The following is an 18,925-nucleotide window of genomic DNA, read 5'->3' on the forward strand; positions in this document are numbered from 1 at the left end:
ACCATAATTAAATTGTTATCAACTTTGTAATTAAAAAATACTAAACTTTAAGTCAATGTGTTAAGCTTTGCTATATCATTGTGATAGTTTACAATAAAGCACAATGATATCGATTTTCCTAAAATAAAATAAATTATAATAAACCTACAAATGCGCCTCTGGTTCCCGATGGTTTTTTGTGTTCAAACAATAGTCGAAGGGTATAAAAAGTGTAAGAAAAAGAGAATCGAACAGCCTTGGCTATCGGCAACTATAGAAGGCGCCTGATCACCCTCCGAGTCCGCCCCCATAACCCGATCCTCGCGTCGACACTTCACCCCTCTCCACCCGGAATTGCTGCCCCGCGTGCGTCTCGCTCGCGGTCGGTTCTACGGCCCTAGAGTTTCTCACCCCACGGTGATCGTGCGATGGGTGGCAGCAATGCGAGAGAACAGGCGCCGAGACGCCGGCGACGAGGTGAAGGGAGAAATGAACGCGAAGAGAAGAGAAGAGAAGAGAAGAAGCGAAAACACGATGATAGGAGAGAAGAGAAGAAAGGAGAAGAGATGAGTGGAAGGCGCCGAGAGGGAAGGGTGAGATGTGTGGCTAGAAGGGAGAGTAATAGTGGGTGAGGGGGGAGAGTATTGGTGGCGGCGCGGCGCGGCGCGGCTTACTTGGTTCGGGAGGTTCGGGTGGGGTGGAAGAGGCGGCCGAGGCGGCCGTGGCGGCGGATGAAGGGAAGAGGTGGTGCACTAGGAGGCGTGGGAGGGGGCACGAGCCGCGGGAAGGAGCCGTGCCTCCCTGCCGTCCGCCCGCAGTGCGCGCTACGCGATATCACTGGCCGGTCATGTGTGTGTCACTCTCACGTTTACACTGGTACCGTTCGGAGTGCTTGGTTACCGCGCTGCCGCCGCTGTTACCGTCAACCGAACAGTGTGTGCCCAGTATACACGGTGTGCGGCCGGAAGTTTAAAGTGTCTCCCGTTCCGTGTCCTGGACGTGGCGAGAGCTGGCGAAATCCTGTTGGTGCGGGCATCATCAACGGAGAGACGACGGAGCGCGCTGTAAAAGGGAAAGATCGGCTGCGTGGTGCGCGACGGAGGAAAAGGAAAAAAAAGAACGAAACGTCAACGGCGCGAGGGGGGGGTGGGGAGAACGAAGTGCATAGAAACACGGTTTCGGAGTTTTCGCTGTCTCTTCTCGTCCTCTCTTTATACGTACGTACGTGTATTCAGAGGAGCAAGGAGTGGCTGCTGTTGGTGGCCGATCGTCCAAACAACAGAGGAGAAGAGAAGAGAAAGAAGAGAGAGAAAGGAGAAAGATCGTGCGCGCCTCATGGCCCTGTTGTTTGTTGGTCCGACGTGATCACGAGGAGAAAGAGAAAAGGAGAGAGAGAGAGAGAGAGAGGAGAAGAGAGAAAGGTCCGAGTGACTGTGCTTGGTGTTTTGGTGGAAAAATAACGAAGTGGTGATCGGTGCTCGGTTTTTCTTCAACGCGATTCAGTGCTATAACGTGGGGTTTTTCTTTTTTGGGGGAGAGGCACGCTGGTTGGAGGTTCGGGATAGAAGAAAATAGAAGACTCTAAATAGACGAATAGGAGGAGAAAGAGGAGGTGGAGAAAGGGTGATTGGAAGACCCGGCTGGCGATCCGAATTCGCGGATTCGACACGCCGTGGTTGCCGATCCATAATATGGCGTACAAGTTTCGCGAAGAGATCGTGGGAAAGAGGTTTCTCTCGGTGAGTGGTTTCACCAAGCTAAAGGTGAATAAAATCAGTGAGTGGGGGTGGCGTGCAGGGGTGATTCGTGCTGCCAGTCACAGGGATAACAGCTGTCACGATCTTCAGGTGAGTTAATTGCGGAAAAATTCAACTCATTTCCTTGTTTAACAAACTCGACGACCAATTGTTGTCCGCGACACGTCGAGTCTACGCGGAGAATAACCTCGGTACGATGCATGCCGCCTATCTGGCATCGCGCGCGCGACACGCCGTTTCTGTTTACATTAGCGACCGACCTTTCGAATATTCGAACCTTACCTTCTACCTCGCCTCAACTCCGTTTCGATTCAACAAACTCTCTGTTCCTTTCTTTCGAACTTTATACGAACCTCATCCACCGTTAATTCGCGAGTTTGAACAATTAAACATTTCAATTAATTATATTGAAAAGACGAAAGATTTTCTTTCGTCAGGCTATCCAAATTTCGAATTGGAAGGAACACGGTTACATAAACATCGTATATTTTCGTTCCAAATGTACGTTTACATTTAATATGCATAGAACCATTTTTACAGACATTAATATTAATACTTACTTGACTTCTGACGGATTATTTGCTATTCAAATTCAGGAAAAAAAATTTCGTAACGTGGTCATTTCCATGCTAACTGTTATTATTTCAAGATTGTAAGCAAAATCATTCGAATTTCAGTTCACTTTAAATCGTCAAGAAATCGTTTGAAACATTATTCCACGTTTCACGTTGGAACTTGGTTCTTGTTATCAATCGAATACATATTTGTCGAGTCGAATATCGAAGTTGATCGAGAAACCGCGCGGCCGTTTTGATTCATAAAGCAGAAATAATTTGTTTTCGTCCAAAGAAAGTCAAGTCATTTTTAACTTTTACGAATCTTCGCTTCCACACATGTTTCTCATGCTGCAGACTCGATAAATATTTGGTAGACTGGTCGATTATCGGTAAAAAACAATTGGATAGGTGGCATCGAAATTTCAATAAGATTCTCTTCTTTGCATTATACGTGTTTCGAGTTGGGACACGATGAAGGCAAGGTTAATGGGTCGTGCGATTCATTGCTCGATAATGGAGCAAAACGTTTTTGTATGTTAATAACGACGTTTTCGTTCAGGCGAGATTAAAACAGAAAGAAAGCACAATCTATGGTGTCGATGAATCTCGAGACCATGTGACTTTAATGAAATTCAACATCAATTATGTCTAATTACCTTTTCGCCCAAAACTACGGGGGCCACTGTCTCGTTTATACGCGGTAAATGGTGCTCTCGTATCGGCACTTGTTGATTCTGATATTTTAAGGATGTCCTTACTAGAGTTGCTTACGAAGGGCGAAACTTGCGAAGTGGCTCTAGAGCATCTCTTCAAAGTATTTGCTATTGTAGAATCTATTCATTAATTTAGCGCGACCGAAGGTGTTACCATTTACAGAGGCGACATCGTAAGTGGAACGATACCATGGTGCGTTCACGATTCATTGAGAAGCAGGTTGGTCGAACTTGATCGGCGATAAGCAAGGTTAAACGGCCGCGAAGTTGTTGCCAAAACGCGAAGTGGGCCAAAGCTGGGCAGAGCGGCGCCGAATTTCGAGAAGCGAGCGTTAAGCATCGTGGCTTCTGCTAGATTATATAAGCTATCGCGCGGGAGCCGCTTACCTGAGAAATCCTCTCTCTCTCTCTCTCTCTCTTTTTTTTTGCTTTATCGCGACATCAAGTCATAACTATTTCAGTTTTCGAGGACGTTCCCGGTGCACGTACACGTGTATGCATACAGACGCGTGTACACGCGCCGCGAAACGCAAGCAGCTCGCATTACGCGGCTGGTATTTGTCAATTATATTTAAGCGTGGCCAAAGGCCACGATTGTGTCACTCTAAATATCACTGTCGGACGGTATCTCTATTTGTGATTCTTTTTAATCCTTTCACCGCCTCGTTCTTTGTAATTATTGCAAATCAGACGTTACGACAAAAAGGTTCTAAATTAGTATCCCGAGGTGGTTCTTCCAAAATAAATGTTCGTTAAATTTGAAATGAAATTTCAACATTAAGATTAATATTTATAACAGTGCAACGGGAACGTTAATATTCCATTTCGAGTAAGAGGCGAATCGTGTACACAGCAATGGAAATTATGGGACCGATAAAATTGTTTTGTTTCGAGGGAAAAGCAACATTAATTTCCCCTGTCATTCAGTTCGAATTATTTAAATATAATTCAAGTAGAACCTTTGGAACCGAAGTGCTTCCTATAAGTTACATTCGAGTATTAAATGTCCTATATAAATATTCTGATGGTGTTAATTACCCTTGCACTATCGACATTAATTGTTCCATCATATTTTCTGGAATATTTACTTTTTACTTGCCTGTACTCTACTTGGCATTGCAAGAGCTCTAGGTACTCTAAATGTTTTAGGCATCGCGTCGATCGTGGGGTAGTCCAGGTATTCTCGATGCTATAGGTGGTCTAAATATTGTACGTACTCCAGATTGACCGAGCTATTCTTGGTGTTTCAGGCATTGTGATTGCTATAATTTGAATATTCAGCCGGTACAAGGTATTTGGCACTGTTGGGCTACTCGGTGCTCTAGACATTGAACTTTTTGTCAAGTAATTTCAATGATTACATCACCGAAGGAAGAAAAACGCTTCCCACGCATGTACAATTTGGAAGGTTTCTTTGTATAAAGTCGGAGCGAACGAAGGGCCGATGTTCTCATGGATAATTTGCGGGAACGAAAGGTCCAAACGGTAGGAAATTACGCGAAAGTGTTAGGTTCAGGGCGCGTACGTAACTTCCCGACCGCAAATTTCGGGTTCCATAGTTGCCAATCATTTCGAGCAGAGGACTATCGTCTTCCTTGGCCCCCCCAGTCTCTTTTCTCGCTCGTGTTGGTGCAGCACGTTTCCTCGAGGATCCATGGGCACGTCGATGCACCTCGTACGTGCCGCATAACGGTGCTTCCCCATGGACACGGCTGGCAGGTGCACGAAAAAGGTGCTCCCCTTCGATTCTGTCACGAGAAAAGAACCCAGAGAGGGACCTTTGTCGTTTTCTTCCATCGAAGGAGCATCGATATTCGTTCTAGTTAAAAAGATCGGTACTAATTGAAAATAATAAAAGGTTAACAAGAGTATTGCTTGCGAGGTATGTGACACACGGTCGAAGTGCAACCTCACCCACGAGATTACGTCCTCCGTGGTAAAAGAAGCAGCCAGGAGGCCGAGGTCTTTCGTAATTTATGCTCCATTTGCTAAGAGGAATTCGAAGGAAAGCCAAGAGAATCCCGCCTGTGGAAAGACTGAGATTTCCTTCGTCCTTCCACTCTACTCCCCTACCTCTTCCCGCATCTATATATTCCCCTCTACTTCCACTCTTTTCTATCCAGCTTACTCTGTATAGACGAATTCCATTCACCTTAAGCTGTAATAAAACTGAGCACAGTGGCCGACGTCTTTGCGTCGCGTAAAGTGGAGCGTCGCGACGCTGATTCATTCGTGTAAAGGTAAAGGTAAAAGAGGCATGCGTTCTTTGCTTTCTGGAGACGTTTCATAGGTTCAAACGGTTCTTTTTGATCATGAAATCAATTTTCAATTTCTGTTGATATATCTTCTTATCTTCTACCCCTTAGGGGTTCAAAAAACTCTGTTCCCGTCGTTAAATACAGGGTTCAAAGACGCACTTTGTTACGGAATCCTTTTCTCGGTTATTGTTCCAGTTGTCCCTTACACCCTGTTGCTTTGAGGATCGACTCACAGCCGAACGATTCCAAAACTCTGAGTAGGAAAGGAACTCTCGTAGACGTAGTAACGTGGCTCGCTTAGGTCGTTAACTTGACTAACCGTTCGGTCGAGTCGAGTTAACGAGCTTTATTTGGTAAGTAGGAAAGCAGGGTCTTTCTTCCACGCGTGTTACGTTTTTATCTCGATGCTTTCCTACGGTTTGTTCTAATTCCATGGAACGATACACTTTCTACGATGATTGATCGAATTGCCATTCATCTTTCACGAGGTACGTGTACGTCAGAAGAGAAACGGTAGTCGTTATCATAATTTAAAAGAACCGAAATTGCTAGACTGACCAAGAAGGGTAACGGATTTCGTCACTTAACGGAGCGAGCTAGCTAACCGACTAAAACTGTTTCCTGCCCGAAATAGTTAATTGGCCAGATGGGGCGGATAGTCTAAGCACCGTGTGTCGCCTACTCTATTTTCTTTCACTCGAATTTGACCGTGCCTATGTTCGTTCGGTGCAAGGTCGCTTTCTTTAGTGATGTTACAAATTTGTACCTCGTGGGAATAGGACTTGAGCGAATTACATCGCGCGAAGGACCGAAATGTCGGGTTAGATATCCCAAGTGGTGCTATAAATTTGCAGAAAGTCGTCTGGAAAACAGAGTCGTACGTTACCTCCGCGCTCTTTGCCGTCGTAAGAATATTAGTTCGAGCGGAGGGTAATGTTTCAAAGCCGTGACAAGAGTGAATTGTTCGACGCAACAACGAACGAATCGACGAATCGGAAACGCATCGGTTCAACGACCTCTCGATCGAACCACGAAACCGCGTGAAATCCCGCGCCACGTTTCGCCGGCAGGGTATCAATTTCGTTGTGCAAATATACCTGCCCGATAATGACAGTAGTATTGTAATATTAAAATCCAGGTGCAATGGCCGTTGGAAGATGATCTTTACCCCAGCTCTTCCAACAAATCATTCATATTTTCCTTCAAAAGGTTGCCTACACGAGTCGTCGGTCGATCTCGAATTTATAAAAACAATATTAGCATAATAATCAACGAGGTCGTTAGCGAGATATCACACGTTGTTTATAAACAGTCGAAGAAGAGGTCAGTTTCTGAGAAGAACTGCTGAAAGGGTGAAATGTCGGAAACAAGGTCAGATTATTTATTATTTACGTGTGCCGAATTCGGTAGCGATGCTATTGCAGAATCCTGTATAGAAGAAAGATTTCGGTCCTGTTTGCTCGTCGATGTCGCGTTATGCAAGCTCCAGCACCCACGCGACCGGACACGCTTGCTCGCGCGACTTTCTACCGCGCGAAAACCGCAGCTGCGGTTCCTTACCACTGACTCACGGCTCTCCCTGACAGATTCCGGCGAAACGTGCCCGAAGGAACGCTCGTGGATCGCTAATGCGACCAATTTTTCATCGATAATCATCTCGTGAACCCGTCTCGTAGGGAAAGGGTTAAAAGTAGAAATCACGTTGAAAAGGTAGACGCGAGACTTGCCGCGCGGACACAGTCGGGCCGGATTTCCCGTTCGCGGTCAGACGAAAATTTCACGATGAAAAATAGCGGGCTCTTTCGGCCGGTGAACTGTAACGCGCGCAGACAATGCGCTTCGCGTTACATTTTGCTCGTTTTCCTCGTTCGGCTCCCATAGTTTCGCGACTACTTTGTCTCCGCGGGACAAAAGCGCTGCTGGACAATTCCCTGCTATTCGTCACGCTTTGGTTTTAACTTTTAAACGATCGCGAGATGTTCCGCGAACGTGTATCGTTTCGAAAAATGGACAATTTTATTAATCTTTGCTTGGATTACCAAATGTCAGACTCCAGTAGTAGAGCGTTAATTAAGGAGTACGGTAGGGAATTCAATCGAGTGTCCATTGTGTTGCTTCCCTTGTTGGAAATAAATAAACATACGGAAGAAGGGAGTCGAAGGTATCGCCATTCATTCGGGCTGGAAGTCTCGATAGACTCACCGCTCCGTCACATAGCATCAACCCACCTATTCAACGCCGACTCGTTGTAAACAATGACTTCGTGTCCGACCCAGATTCTAAGCCCACGTAGAAAGCGGACTCGCTTGCATAATCCGAACGAGCGGTGTATACATATACATATGCACGATGCTGGCTGCGTTCGTTCGTTCGTTCGTATGCCGACCTCACGACTCCAGACGAGTCTTACACCTGTACAGAACACCCACATTGCGTGAGCGTTACCCATCCACGAACCCTATCATTCTTATTTCATCGATCGTCACGAGTTTTCCGTTTACCTCATTCGCATCGAAGTTGATCTTTCGCGCCCTTCTATTTCGTGTAAGTATACAGGAAGATCTACGGTTCCGAGAGTTTCGCCACCTGGTCTCTCAGAATAAACACTCTGAATTGCCAGAGGAATACTTTGTCGTTAGATGAAAGCTTACGCCCGAATGCCTGGAATATGTATTTACATGAAACGTCGAGTTTCCTCGGCAAATGCCAGGAAAATGACGTCAAGCTAGATCTAGGTGAAAGAGAGGAGCGTGTAGCGAAGAAAGAAGCGTCACAGTTCTATCGGTATCGTCTGGCAGTGAAGCAGTCGTTCCCGTTAGCGCACCACTTTCACCCGGATCATCACGACCCGGATGATCGTGTCCCTCTAACGGAGGCCCCTCTTTTCACCTGCGATCGAAACGCGAATCTGCATCCGCGTACGAGGTCCAGGTATCCTCTTGTCTCGCGGCGAAACAATGGCTCGCGCGAAATGCTTGGCCGAGTCGCTCGGTTTTCGAGCGTGTTCCTCGGCCAGAGGGCACTGAAAAGAAGAGGAAGATGGCCTGGTGAACGGAGAGAAAGAGGGACAGTCGGACAATGAAAGACGAAAAGAGAAGAGACGGTCAAGAGAACAGGTTCCTGGCAGACCAGGCGACTAACCGCCAGAGACCCAGGTCACTCACCCAGATTCTACAAACAACCAAACACTCTCGGACCTCTCCTCGCTTTGCCTTCTTCTTCTTCTTCTCCGCTCCTTCTCGTTGTCTGTGCCTCTTCTTTAGATCTTCCTTTTGGAAAGCCAAGAACGTTCTGATGCACCAGGTCAAAGTCACTGTTCGGGCTCTTCTGTCTCGCAGACGGCTTGTTGTGCTGGACTATGGAACTAAAGTGGTTTCAACTGAACCTCTGAATTGCTCTGATATCTTTTATTTAAAAATTTAAAAAAGTGATTTGACTGACATTTAACCTTTAAAAAGACGAATACGAACCGTGCCTCCGTTCTTATGTAATTTCAATCTGATTCCTTTTTTTTTACCTTGATGGCAAATAGTAGAGCGATCGCGTGCGTGCACTTAAGACGAGTCAGTGCGCATTAACCGTTCGTGTATTTGACAAAGCTGAAACGAGATAAAAGTAGGAGACTTAGAAGACGGTCTTGCGCGTTGCGTCTCTTCAAGGTTGCCAGGAATCCATCTTCTTTATCTATTTTCACGCACGTTGAATTTCCTCTCGTCTAAGCTTACCTTAAAGACGAAAGTCTGATAGCAAATCTTCGGTGCTACCATTAAAATCATTTTACAAAAACATATTCAACACCGAGGGTTCAATTCTATCTAGACAGACTTGGCAGGCAATCGACCATAATCGACTCGCGTGCTATCGATCAAGGGTTAAGTAGATTCATGAGAATTGATCAGATCGTCTGGCGCACGGTTTCTCGCCGACTGGAACCTGCTGGAAATTTTCTTCTGCTGTCCATGAATGACGTTTGATCGATTCTGTCGTGACATTTGGCCGCGGCTCGAGACCTTTACTATCGTTCACGACCTGAACTCTCCACACTCCACGTTCCACGCTCGCTCTCTGTCGAGGGTAACACGCGTGCACTGTGGCACTGTGCACGAACGAGACGGCGTGAACCGGGGATGCTACTGTAATTGCATCACGTCCATTGCGCGCGGTGCATGCGCTGCACTCGCGGCCTCCGGTATAGATTTATTGCCCTTCTAATTATACCGTGTTATTCTCGCGAGCAAACGACACGGATCCGTACGACCTTTTCGACATTAGAAAACTTTTATCGCGATCCCGTGGACACGATACTGTACGCCCTCCAAAAACGAAAAGCATATTGCCATGAAATTTGTGAAAGAGTAAGAAATATCATTTATCTAAGAAAAGGTAACCGGACGAATCGTGAATCTACTTGAACGACATACTTTCTTTATCTACCCCGTTTGATTGGCTCCGAAGTGGTCGCGATGCTTCTCGTTATCGGTCGAGTGTACCGTTTTCACGCTTCGAACGAACGTGGCAGAAGAGTTAACGCCTGTCGGAACGAACTCTCGTGTCGCTTCCTCGAAAAGAAGGGTTACTCGATTTCGTTTGTTTCTTTATCTGTACGCGTGCCAAATACCGCACCGACCTGCTGCGATAACGATGACTTATCATCAGTTGCTTAACTTATCTCGACGACCTTTTTGCCCTCGTCGCTTCAGACGACTTCTGTTCGTCTTCGACGTTCACGCGAAGATCTGTCCCGTATTGCGAGTTCCGAAAATTTGGATGAAACGTCTCTTCTTTGTTCGATAATAGTCTTCCGTATGAATGACGTCGTTGGTGAAGTGTTTGATAGTAAAAAAAATAATTTCTAAAATTACAATTAAAATAAAAATTTTTTAATAACACCGATATTGTAATATGTAACAAGGCAAGTAGAGGCGTTGTAGTGGTGAAGGAATATGTAGGTTCAGCTCGGTGCAGCGAACGCAAGCGGCAGCAAACACGCACGTAGAAACACCTGGAGATATCCAGGATATACAGTTAGTCGACCTTGTCTGGATAACGTTAAAAAATAAAAACGTCACGCCGACGCGCGGTATTTATTGGCTTGCGCCATGGGGCCAGTGTGCTCGTTGACCACCGACGAAGCGGAAGAAAGGTAGAACGAGGGGATTTCAGTGAGGGAACCGAGGGGAAGTGAAGCGAGAAGCAGAGGTATACGGTGAAAGAATGCAGTTCTCGGTGCATTCCAAGTCACGTGCCGGACTCGACGGCCTGTAATTTTATTGTCGCGCGAAATATACAGTCGCAGGCCACTTAAATGGCCGGCTGTCCTCTTCGTTGTCTGCCACTCGCGATTCCTCGCAGGACTCGAGCTGCTAAATTACCAGTCTCGGTACAAACGGTTTTCTCTAATGCAACCAAGCGTTCTCGTTGCTACAGGAAACAGGAACACGGCCTTATTCTCCGCGTCAGAGAAACGCTTCCAGTCTCGATGAAACGTTAATTCCTACCTGCATTAATTTTTAAATTAACGTTCTTGAATTTTCTTTTTCCTTTTTTTTTTTTTAAATTGAAACCTTTCCTCGTGTCATGCCTCGCAAGAAGCGTTAAATGCAACGTGGCAAAAACTCGCGAACACGCTATAGTTTTCTTACCTTTTTGCCGCCTGGTTCGCGTGCAAGGGTGCGTTTAAAGGGATGTGTCCCAGCCCTTCGCGAACGCGTGCACGTGTGCCCTGTATCGTGTTATGTCACAGAAAACTGACCGTGTGTGAAGGCGCGCTCGTGCGAGTGGATCGAGGTCAATGACCCTGACGTGTGCACGGAACGTGGCGACGACCCTCGAATTTCCATACGTTGCCACCGGTCACCGTGACACCGGCAAAAATTCGAACGCCACGCGTTACCGTGCGGCTATCTTTCGGTTTTATCGATCTACATCGAGCGTATGCTCGCAATTACGTGGCGCGCGACCGAGAAGGCTTACGGAATTCGCACGGAAGCAAATTAACGTGGATACAAGTGACTGGTATGACGTTTTCTCGATTGCGGAATATCTTCATCCTTGGTAGGTTTATTTGTCAACGTCTGGATCGCAGTACAATTTTGTTTTCTTGAATACCGCGCAATGCAGGAATTGCTGCAATTCTTTGAATCCGTAAAGAATCTGGAAATAGATTTTAACTAGCGAAGAAGTGGAATATTCATTCTTTTTTCCTTATAGTAGTCGTATTATCGACCATATCCCAGGATGACAGGATATTTTGTAATTAAATTTCTTCTCGTAAGAAGAAATAAGCTACCACCCGCGGCAGAAAATTCCGCTTGATAAATGTCAGCTTGAAAGGGATAATAATTTCAGAAGAAGCATGGAAAACGTAATTTGCCAGTAACATTCATTGCTCGCATTTAGTAGCGTTCCATGCTACCTTTCTCGGCTTTATCCGAGTTTCTTCGTGAATAAAAACGGGAAGTACTTTTAACGAGCTTAATATTTTAAGCACGCTAGAGTGCATCGGTTTCGTTAGAAAAGTGCACGTTCTATCAAGAATTACAGATCGAAATTAACTGTTTAAGATAGAAATTTATCTTTCGCTCCACTTTGATCAGAGTCTTGAACTTCAGTCTAAATTTACACGGAAATTGTATTATTTATTTCCACAGTGAACGAATAAAACTTGCAGAATTTCCTGTTGGTGTTAAAAATCCTAAGGAGAACGTAAGCAATCGACTGACGTTCAAAGCGTTCGCTAAGTTTATTCGTGTTCGGTGTTCCCGTCAAGTTAATACGGGGAATTCGGTGTTTGCAACTCGCATCGAGCACCGCAAACGGAGTAGTACCCTTTGAAAAGTCGGCGAACAGCTTCCTCCCGCGAACAAAAACGGAATATCTAAAGTGGCCGCGTGTTAAAAGTGCACGCTCCAGTTTCTTTCGCGCTTTTTTGCACGGCTTTCGAACGTTTCACCGAGAAACTAGGCCTCGTATGTAATTTAAAAAAAAAAGACTCTCACGATACTCTCCTTTTCCTTCAAAATAAAAAAGACCAATATTTATTTTAAACGAACCGAAGCGAGAAAAATTCAGCGCTACGTTTGCTCTGCCGCTTTATTCCTGTTCTCTTTCGTTCTAAAATATTTCTCTTCCTTTCGTTTCTGAAAATCTATCACCGTTCTTCTTTTAACACCATTCGTCTATCTAGCGATTCAAACCGACAATTGATTTCATTTTAATTTTACGCTGAAACTCGGCTCCAAAATTGTTTATAAACCTGGCTGAGATGTCGAAGGAAAGCAAACGAATGGTTCGTTTCCAATGCTCGCGAGATCGTAACGATCGAACGAGAGCAACCAGGCCGGAGGACATTCGAGCGTGCACCTCTCTACGTATGCTCATTAGTTACTCGCTTTTGCGATCATTTGCAATTCAGCGACTCTCGATGCACGCTCGATCGGGCTCTCGTTTCTGCCATAGCTTTCGCGGAATTGTTGTTTCTTTAATGTTTCTTTAACTCGTTGATAACGTTGACTGGAATGAACATTTTTTCCTGGATGATTGGAATTCAATTTAGCCGAGGAAAATGAAAATTAATCGAATGATCGTTTAACGATCCGTATTATCGCGTGCCACGCTAAGCACGGAAGGCGTACCTGCCTGGTAAACTGATCGGACTCGGTTACCGACCTTAGACTTATCGTTAATTACACGGTCTTCCTCATTTTATCCTGATACGAAATAAAATCGATTCGATCGTTGAACGGTCGTATGTTTCTTTCACCGGTCCGATGTCCTATTATTAATCAGCGCTTCCCTGTACGTCCATCTATTATTATAACGATATCGTTCAACTGTCATTAATCGTTGGCAAGCAGGCGTTCGTTACGTAATGTCGGCTTAATATTAAACCAGCGTAGAAACCTGCAGCGTGCTAGTCACTTTCGCTTATTCGAACGGTCGAAGGTGTTGATGAAAGTGTCAGAACGAGCGAGTTCGCCACGCTTCGCGTGACAGCTGATTTTCCCTCGATCTCAGCGATTCGAAACTACCCTCCTAATGATGCACCGAGAAATCTTTTCGTTTAGTGAAATTTCAGGCAAAAGGAGGTTCAAAAATTTCTAGTTTCGCTGTAATCCGTAAATATGTAATAATAAAGTACGAACTCGCGTTTGGAGTTTCTACGCTCTGAATTTGAACGAACAAGTCGAGGAAGTTTCGCGCGAATACGAGTGGAAACAGTCGCCGTAAATATTAGACGAAATTACGAAGGATCTCTCTGGCGAAACAGTCCCACCGACGACGACGACTACGACGTCGTGGTCGTTCTCCAGGTGAATAGAAGTCGGACAAAAGGAGGCGGCTGCTAGGAAGGAGAGCAGAAAGGGGGCCAGGAAAGAAAGCTTGGAAGAAGAACAGAGAGGAGATCGTTATGGAAGCATAAAAAGCTTCGCGACGAGATAATAGCTCGCGAGAACGACGGAGAACCGGGCTTCGTGATGCATGCAAGAACGACGACAGAGAAAAGAGGGCCGAGAGAAGATGTGTACACGGACAAAAAAGTCCGGGAAGAAAGAGAACGAAACGAGGGAGATACAATTTTCCTATGTAGGCCAAAGGGCTGTGCCGTGATCAATAAAATTCATCTTGTCCTCTCCTGCTCCCTCTTTCTACCTGCCTCAGATTTGCTAATTTTCGCTTGATCTTGAAAATCTCTGTTGAAATTCACGCGTGACGAGATCCCGTTTCATTGATACTGGCGATGGTCCAGAATTCTGATTTATACAATTACCTTTTGTCAAGATTTACAGAAACGAGCAGAGATGAAAACTGAATTAGACGTTTCATAAACATTCTACGTGCAATCTTCTTTGAAGGTACAAGGGGATGTTCGGTTCGGCTATCCTCCTTGGCCCGATTTTCTTTCTCCATCGTGCCCTTGTGTCGCGTTACCTCTTTGTCCGACTTCACTTTCTTCCACGGGCAACTAGGCTAGCCGTAACACACGGCAGAAAAGTTTCCTCGCCGCCAGACCGAACTTCTTTCCTTTAATTCTCGCTCAGCTGACTACGACTCGCTTTCACCGTTCTTCGACCAACGACCACGCACGTGTTTCCCTCGCTCCGATACTCTGCGATGCTTTTAACACCACCTTCCGTGTTTTTCTACTTTATGATTTTTTTTTTTTTTTTTTTTAATAAAGCATCCCCTCGCAAAGAAGTTTCCGTATCGAGGAGCGAACGTCCTCGGGGCGTAATCGCGCCTGTGCCATGAACTCCCTCCGTCTGGGTGAAAACATAGGGAGGGACCTAGGTCAATTGTAGAGTGGCGTGTCTCGTCGGGAACGGTCGTAAAAATTTACGAGCAACGTATACAGCATTCGGCGGACACCGGCTAGACCAAGACTAGTACGTGTGTACATCTAGAGAAGATTGGAGTCTGACAAGAAGAAAAGAGAGCAACGAAAGAACACGGTGAAGAAGCAACACGCGAAAAAGGAGAAGGCTAAGGGAGCCACGAAGCAAGAGGAGGCGAGTTGCCATGGTGACCATCAAAGGCGCCGATCAGACACGAAGGGATGAAGTCCCCTTTTACCGTCGACTTTGTTACACAGAAGCTACCACCAGCCGGAAAATAGGTTCTGCACCGACCTCCGATAGTCTTCGCGAACCATTTCCCTCCTCCTCGAAACTGCCGCTGGGGCGGAAACTATTTTTCAAATCGAAAGAACCCTGAAAGATTATTCTCCCGTTCACTCTGGAAGATAGAATTCCGTTCGGACCTTTTTCTCTCGAATCGCCGGCGAATGTTCCATCCACGATTGCCGACTTGTTTCATAACTCGCCTGGTCAACTTTTCAAAATCAGTCGGCTTTCTGTAACGAATGGCATCTCGGAGGAATCCGTTCTCCGGCTAACGATCGATCAAGCGCTTTTAACGAGAGAACCGGCGTGCCAACACTTTCATCGGCAAGTTTCCAACGAGAAAATTGACGCGATAGAATGCGAGTGTCCTGCCCCTGGCTCTAAACTCGCTCACCTTCGTGTAATTGAACTTTACGAGGAGCGAACGAGCGGAGCAGATGTTTCAGACTCGAAATTCAATTACAACTTTGCTCTTCGTCGTGCGTCGATTGAATTCGATCGAAACCGGCGAACGATCGCGTTCAAACGAAAGCGGGTCACCGTCAGCGTTTCCTCGTGTTAGAACGAAGGATATTACAGGATACCTTGATAGGTGGTGGCTTTTTTTCTGGCGGACAAGACGCGATGAACCTGAAAAAAGTGCACCGACTCCCACGTAGCTCGCGGAGGGCCATCTCGAAAGAGTTGTACATAAAAATAGAGCCGGACAGTGCACGTGTGCCAACCCCTTCGCCTTTCCTTATACTTTCACGACTATTCTCGTCCCGCTCGACGACATTTTTCTCTCCAACTTTCAAAGAAAAACGTCTTTGCTTCTTTTCGAACGTACGTGTCGTTTCCTTTCGTCGACTCTTTCTCGAATATTTTTATGATAAAATAAACTTTGATATGGCAAAGCGTACGTCACTGAGGAAAAACCGTCGTCGTAAAGAAGACGTCGTTGTCCTAAATACGTCGAATGCCGTAGGGGTCACGGATGACCGGCACTCGACTCGTCAGTGACGCTATCATCGTCTACCAGTTAGAAATAAGCCACCAGGTGTGTCCTCTTTGACACACCGGTCGGCCGATCGTCTCTTTCTTGGAACAATCCTTTCGCAGGAACTTAGCCTTGACTTTTCGGCCACGACTAAAAAAAAAATCGTCGACCGCAAACGTACGACGGTTGAATAGCAATGCCCAATTGAGTCACTGGCAGTCTGGAACCGATGCAGTGCTCATGACTAACGGCTTGTTTACAACGCCGCGACCCTGTTCCTTTTTTCCCTGTGGCCCGGTGAACGAGGTCCAATAACGGAGCTTCTGCCACCGTTTACAGCAAACCCGTCGTCGCGTTGCTCTGGTATTTCTGCGATCTCGTTTCACGCGCGCTTCTCGCGATAACGATAAGCGTTCGACTTAATTTTTATTTCTATTTACTGATAATCTTATGGATCATCATTTCGAGGATGCTCCGAGCACGAATCTCTCCTCGCCTTGGCTTAGAAGCAGCCACGGTTTCCTGGAACTTTGTCCTGTATCCTCCGGCAAAGCCACCTTTCATCCCCCACATTAATCACATAAATCAGCTGTGAAAGTAGAAAGAAGAGGGAAGAGATTGGCGAGCAACGATGTCAGCGGAAGATGAAAATATAGAAACGTAAAAATAGCGACGCGACCGTAGGCTGTGTAGGGGTGGATGACACAGTGCGACGCGGCGGGGGTGGAGATTCGATATTTCGAGCCCTATCTGGGCGTTGCCCGGTAAAGCTTGTCCTGGAGGTGGACTCGATGAGAAAAGGGGGTGTGGAAGGGGGGGAGGATTTCAAGGGTGCTGAGTAACCATGGGTGCGCTGGAAAGGGGTGTGCTTCGGCCAAAGGCGGCTGGATTCGTTTTAATCAAACCCCTCGCACCCCGGCTACCCTCTCTGTTTCGAGGTGAGACTGGTCAGAGCCACGATGTCGCAACTACCACGAAAAAACCATGTCCTGTTTTTACCGCCTCTGTCTCCGACAACTCCCACTTTTGTCACAAACTTTTTTACCCGACCCTCTTTAATTTGGTATTGGTAAAAAATTCGTTGCGGGCGTGCTGGCTTCGAAAGACGAATTAATTTGCCTGATCAAGTTAAAGGGGATTTTAAATAATAGTTTTTCATTTCTGTGTTCGAATAAAAGCGTGCGAACAAGAAATCGAAATGAATTTTCGAAAGAATAGGACCGCGAACACGAACGATCGTGTTTCCGATAGAGGAATTCCGTTGCATCCCCTTTAAGGCAGGTCTCTCCATCCCCCGCAAATACCGGCTCGTCCATTCACTCTTGCCGCCCCACCGTGACGACCTCTGTCACGGGAAGTACTGTACAGGGGGTAATTTATTAAAGATACGTCATTGGAAAACTCATTAGGCACATCAGCCTCCTTCAGCCGCACCTCGCACACCTGGTAAAAATGAAATATATAAAACAAATCATCAATTTCGTCAGTGATCGATTTGCGATTATCTTGATACTGAAATCGTAAAAGATTAATCAGAATTATTTGCGTTCGAGCGACAGCAAAACAGTAGTTTAGGAAGTTTACTGATTGGAGAGCTGCGAAATGTTAACGAGAGTCATCGTATGTCAGATAATACCTGAGTCGAATAACGCGATAAGATTAGAAGACGGGACGTAATAAAGATATAGTTATTAAATTCTTTATCGTATGATTATCATTCGACGTTCAATTAAAGGCTGTTTTTGTCAGGCGTTTTATACTCTTGTTTGTGTCGCATTAATTTTGCTGATTCGTTTATGTCGAAGACAACCGTTAATTACAACAGTTTTTATAATTCCGTGTGTTTTCAGTCGCACGAACGCTGAAGAAATATTGTACTATCGGCTTGAATGGCCTATATTACACAGTATTCAGCCTGTTAAAGGGGTCCATATCCGATCTTCGAAGGCTGGCTATGTTTTGTCTCCGTTTCATTGTTCGAGGAAATATTATTGACGGTATCGACTCCAGGGATATTTGCTACAACAGATTCGTCCCACCTAACTTATTAATTGCAACACTCAAACTTAAGCATTTAGTGGTCAAAATGGTTATTTAATTCAATGAATCACTGCTGTGTTTAGCAAAGTTTGCGATAACCCTGATAGTTTATAGTTAAATTATTAGCAAATAGAGCAACGAATAGTCGATATTGCAAAGTGAATTTAATCGAAGACTTTTAAAAACTTTCTCATATTTGAACGTTCATTTATTTATTCACCTGCTCTCTGTAGTATTTTTCTTTCGATCGAGAGTTTTAACGAGTGAATTCCATTGAATCGACGGTGAAACGATCGGTTCATCCAAATTCATGAGACACCCAGTACATATAATCGAGTGTTGAACGGGGCTGCTAGTCGGAGTTGGAACCGACCGACCGCTGCAAGGTCAGGCGGTGGCCTCCAACTTCCGGTGGTGGTATTCTCACACATAGATAGAACGTACGTACGCAGCATAAAACTGGGTATTCCCCTTCCCCTCTCTTTCTTCTTCGCAACACCCACACCTCCCCCATCTTCCTTCTCGATCCTCCATCTCTTCCTCCTTTTCCTTTCCTTTTCCTTTTCTTTCAAGTCTCAACCATACTCTTCGTTCTCTAGCCATCCGAGTAACTAGCTTTCTTTATCCTCAACTTATCTCTTTGCGCTTGATGAACGTTTCACTTTCTCCGTCCAAGAGGTAGCTTGCTCCTTTCTTGCCGTTCGATTCGGTTACCAGCTCTCTCACGATTATTAATATTCCTCTTTTTCGAAACGGAATGCATAATGTACCGTGTAACAGCGTTTTTAAATCGAATCGTTTCGATAGAATCTATTTTTATACGAGCAAGGATTTACGCAAGCAACAGTTGTTCCTCTTTCTCGTCGCAAACGATGCGAAAGAACGCAGCTGGTCGTTGCACCTGTTCGCGTTTAACCTGTTAATCCTGTCGCGTTTCGATCGAGTGAATGGAAAGGAACGAGATCAATGTTTATATTTGAATAAAAATAGTTATAATTATTTGTCACGAAGAGGATGTT

At 45.5% G+C, this 18,925-nt stretch overlaps 1 protein-coding gene across 5 annotated transcripts in view; it reads left to right on the forward strand.

Annotated features, from left to right (window-relative positions):
• Positions 1-744: 744 nt before the first annotated feature.
• The window catches only part of LOC114873724 (serine/arginine repetitive matrix protein 2), a 151,993-nt gene continuing 133,812 nt past the window's right edge, over positions 745-18,925 (forward strand). For 3 of the 5 annotated variants that reach the window (XM_029182348.2, XM_029182350.2, XM_029182349.2), the window contains exon 1: positions 746-1,826. In XM_029182348.2, the coding sequence (XP_029038181.2) occupies positions 1,671-1,826 (156 nt within the window). In that variant the 5' untranslated portion in view covers positions 746-1,670. Of the gene's footprint in view, positions 1,827-18,925 lie in introns of all 5 variants that reach the window. The other 2 variants (XM_029182352.2, XM_029182353.2) reach the window with 2 other exon arrangements.

Source organism: Osmia bicornis, chromosome 8 (assembly GCF_907164935.1).
Source record: "Osmia bicornis bicornis chromosome 8, iOsmBic2.1, whole genome shotgun sequence".
Lineage (NCBI taxonomy): Eukaryota > Metazoa > Arthropoda > Insecta > Hymenoptera > Megachilidae > Osmia > Osmia bicornis.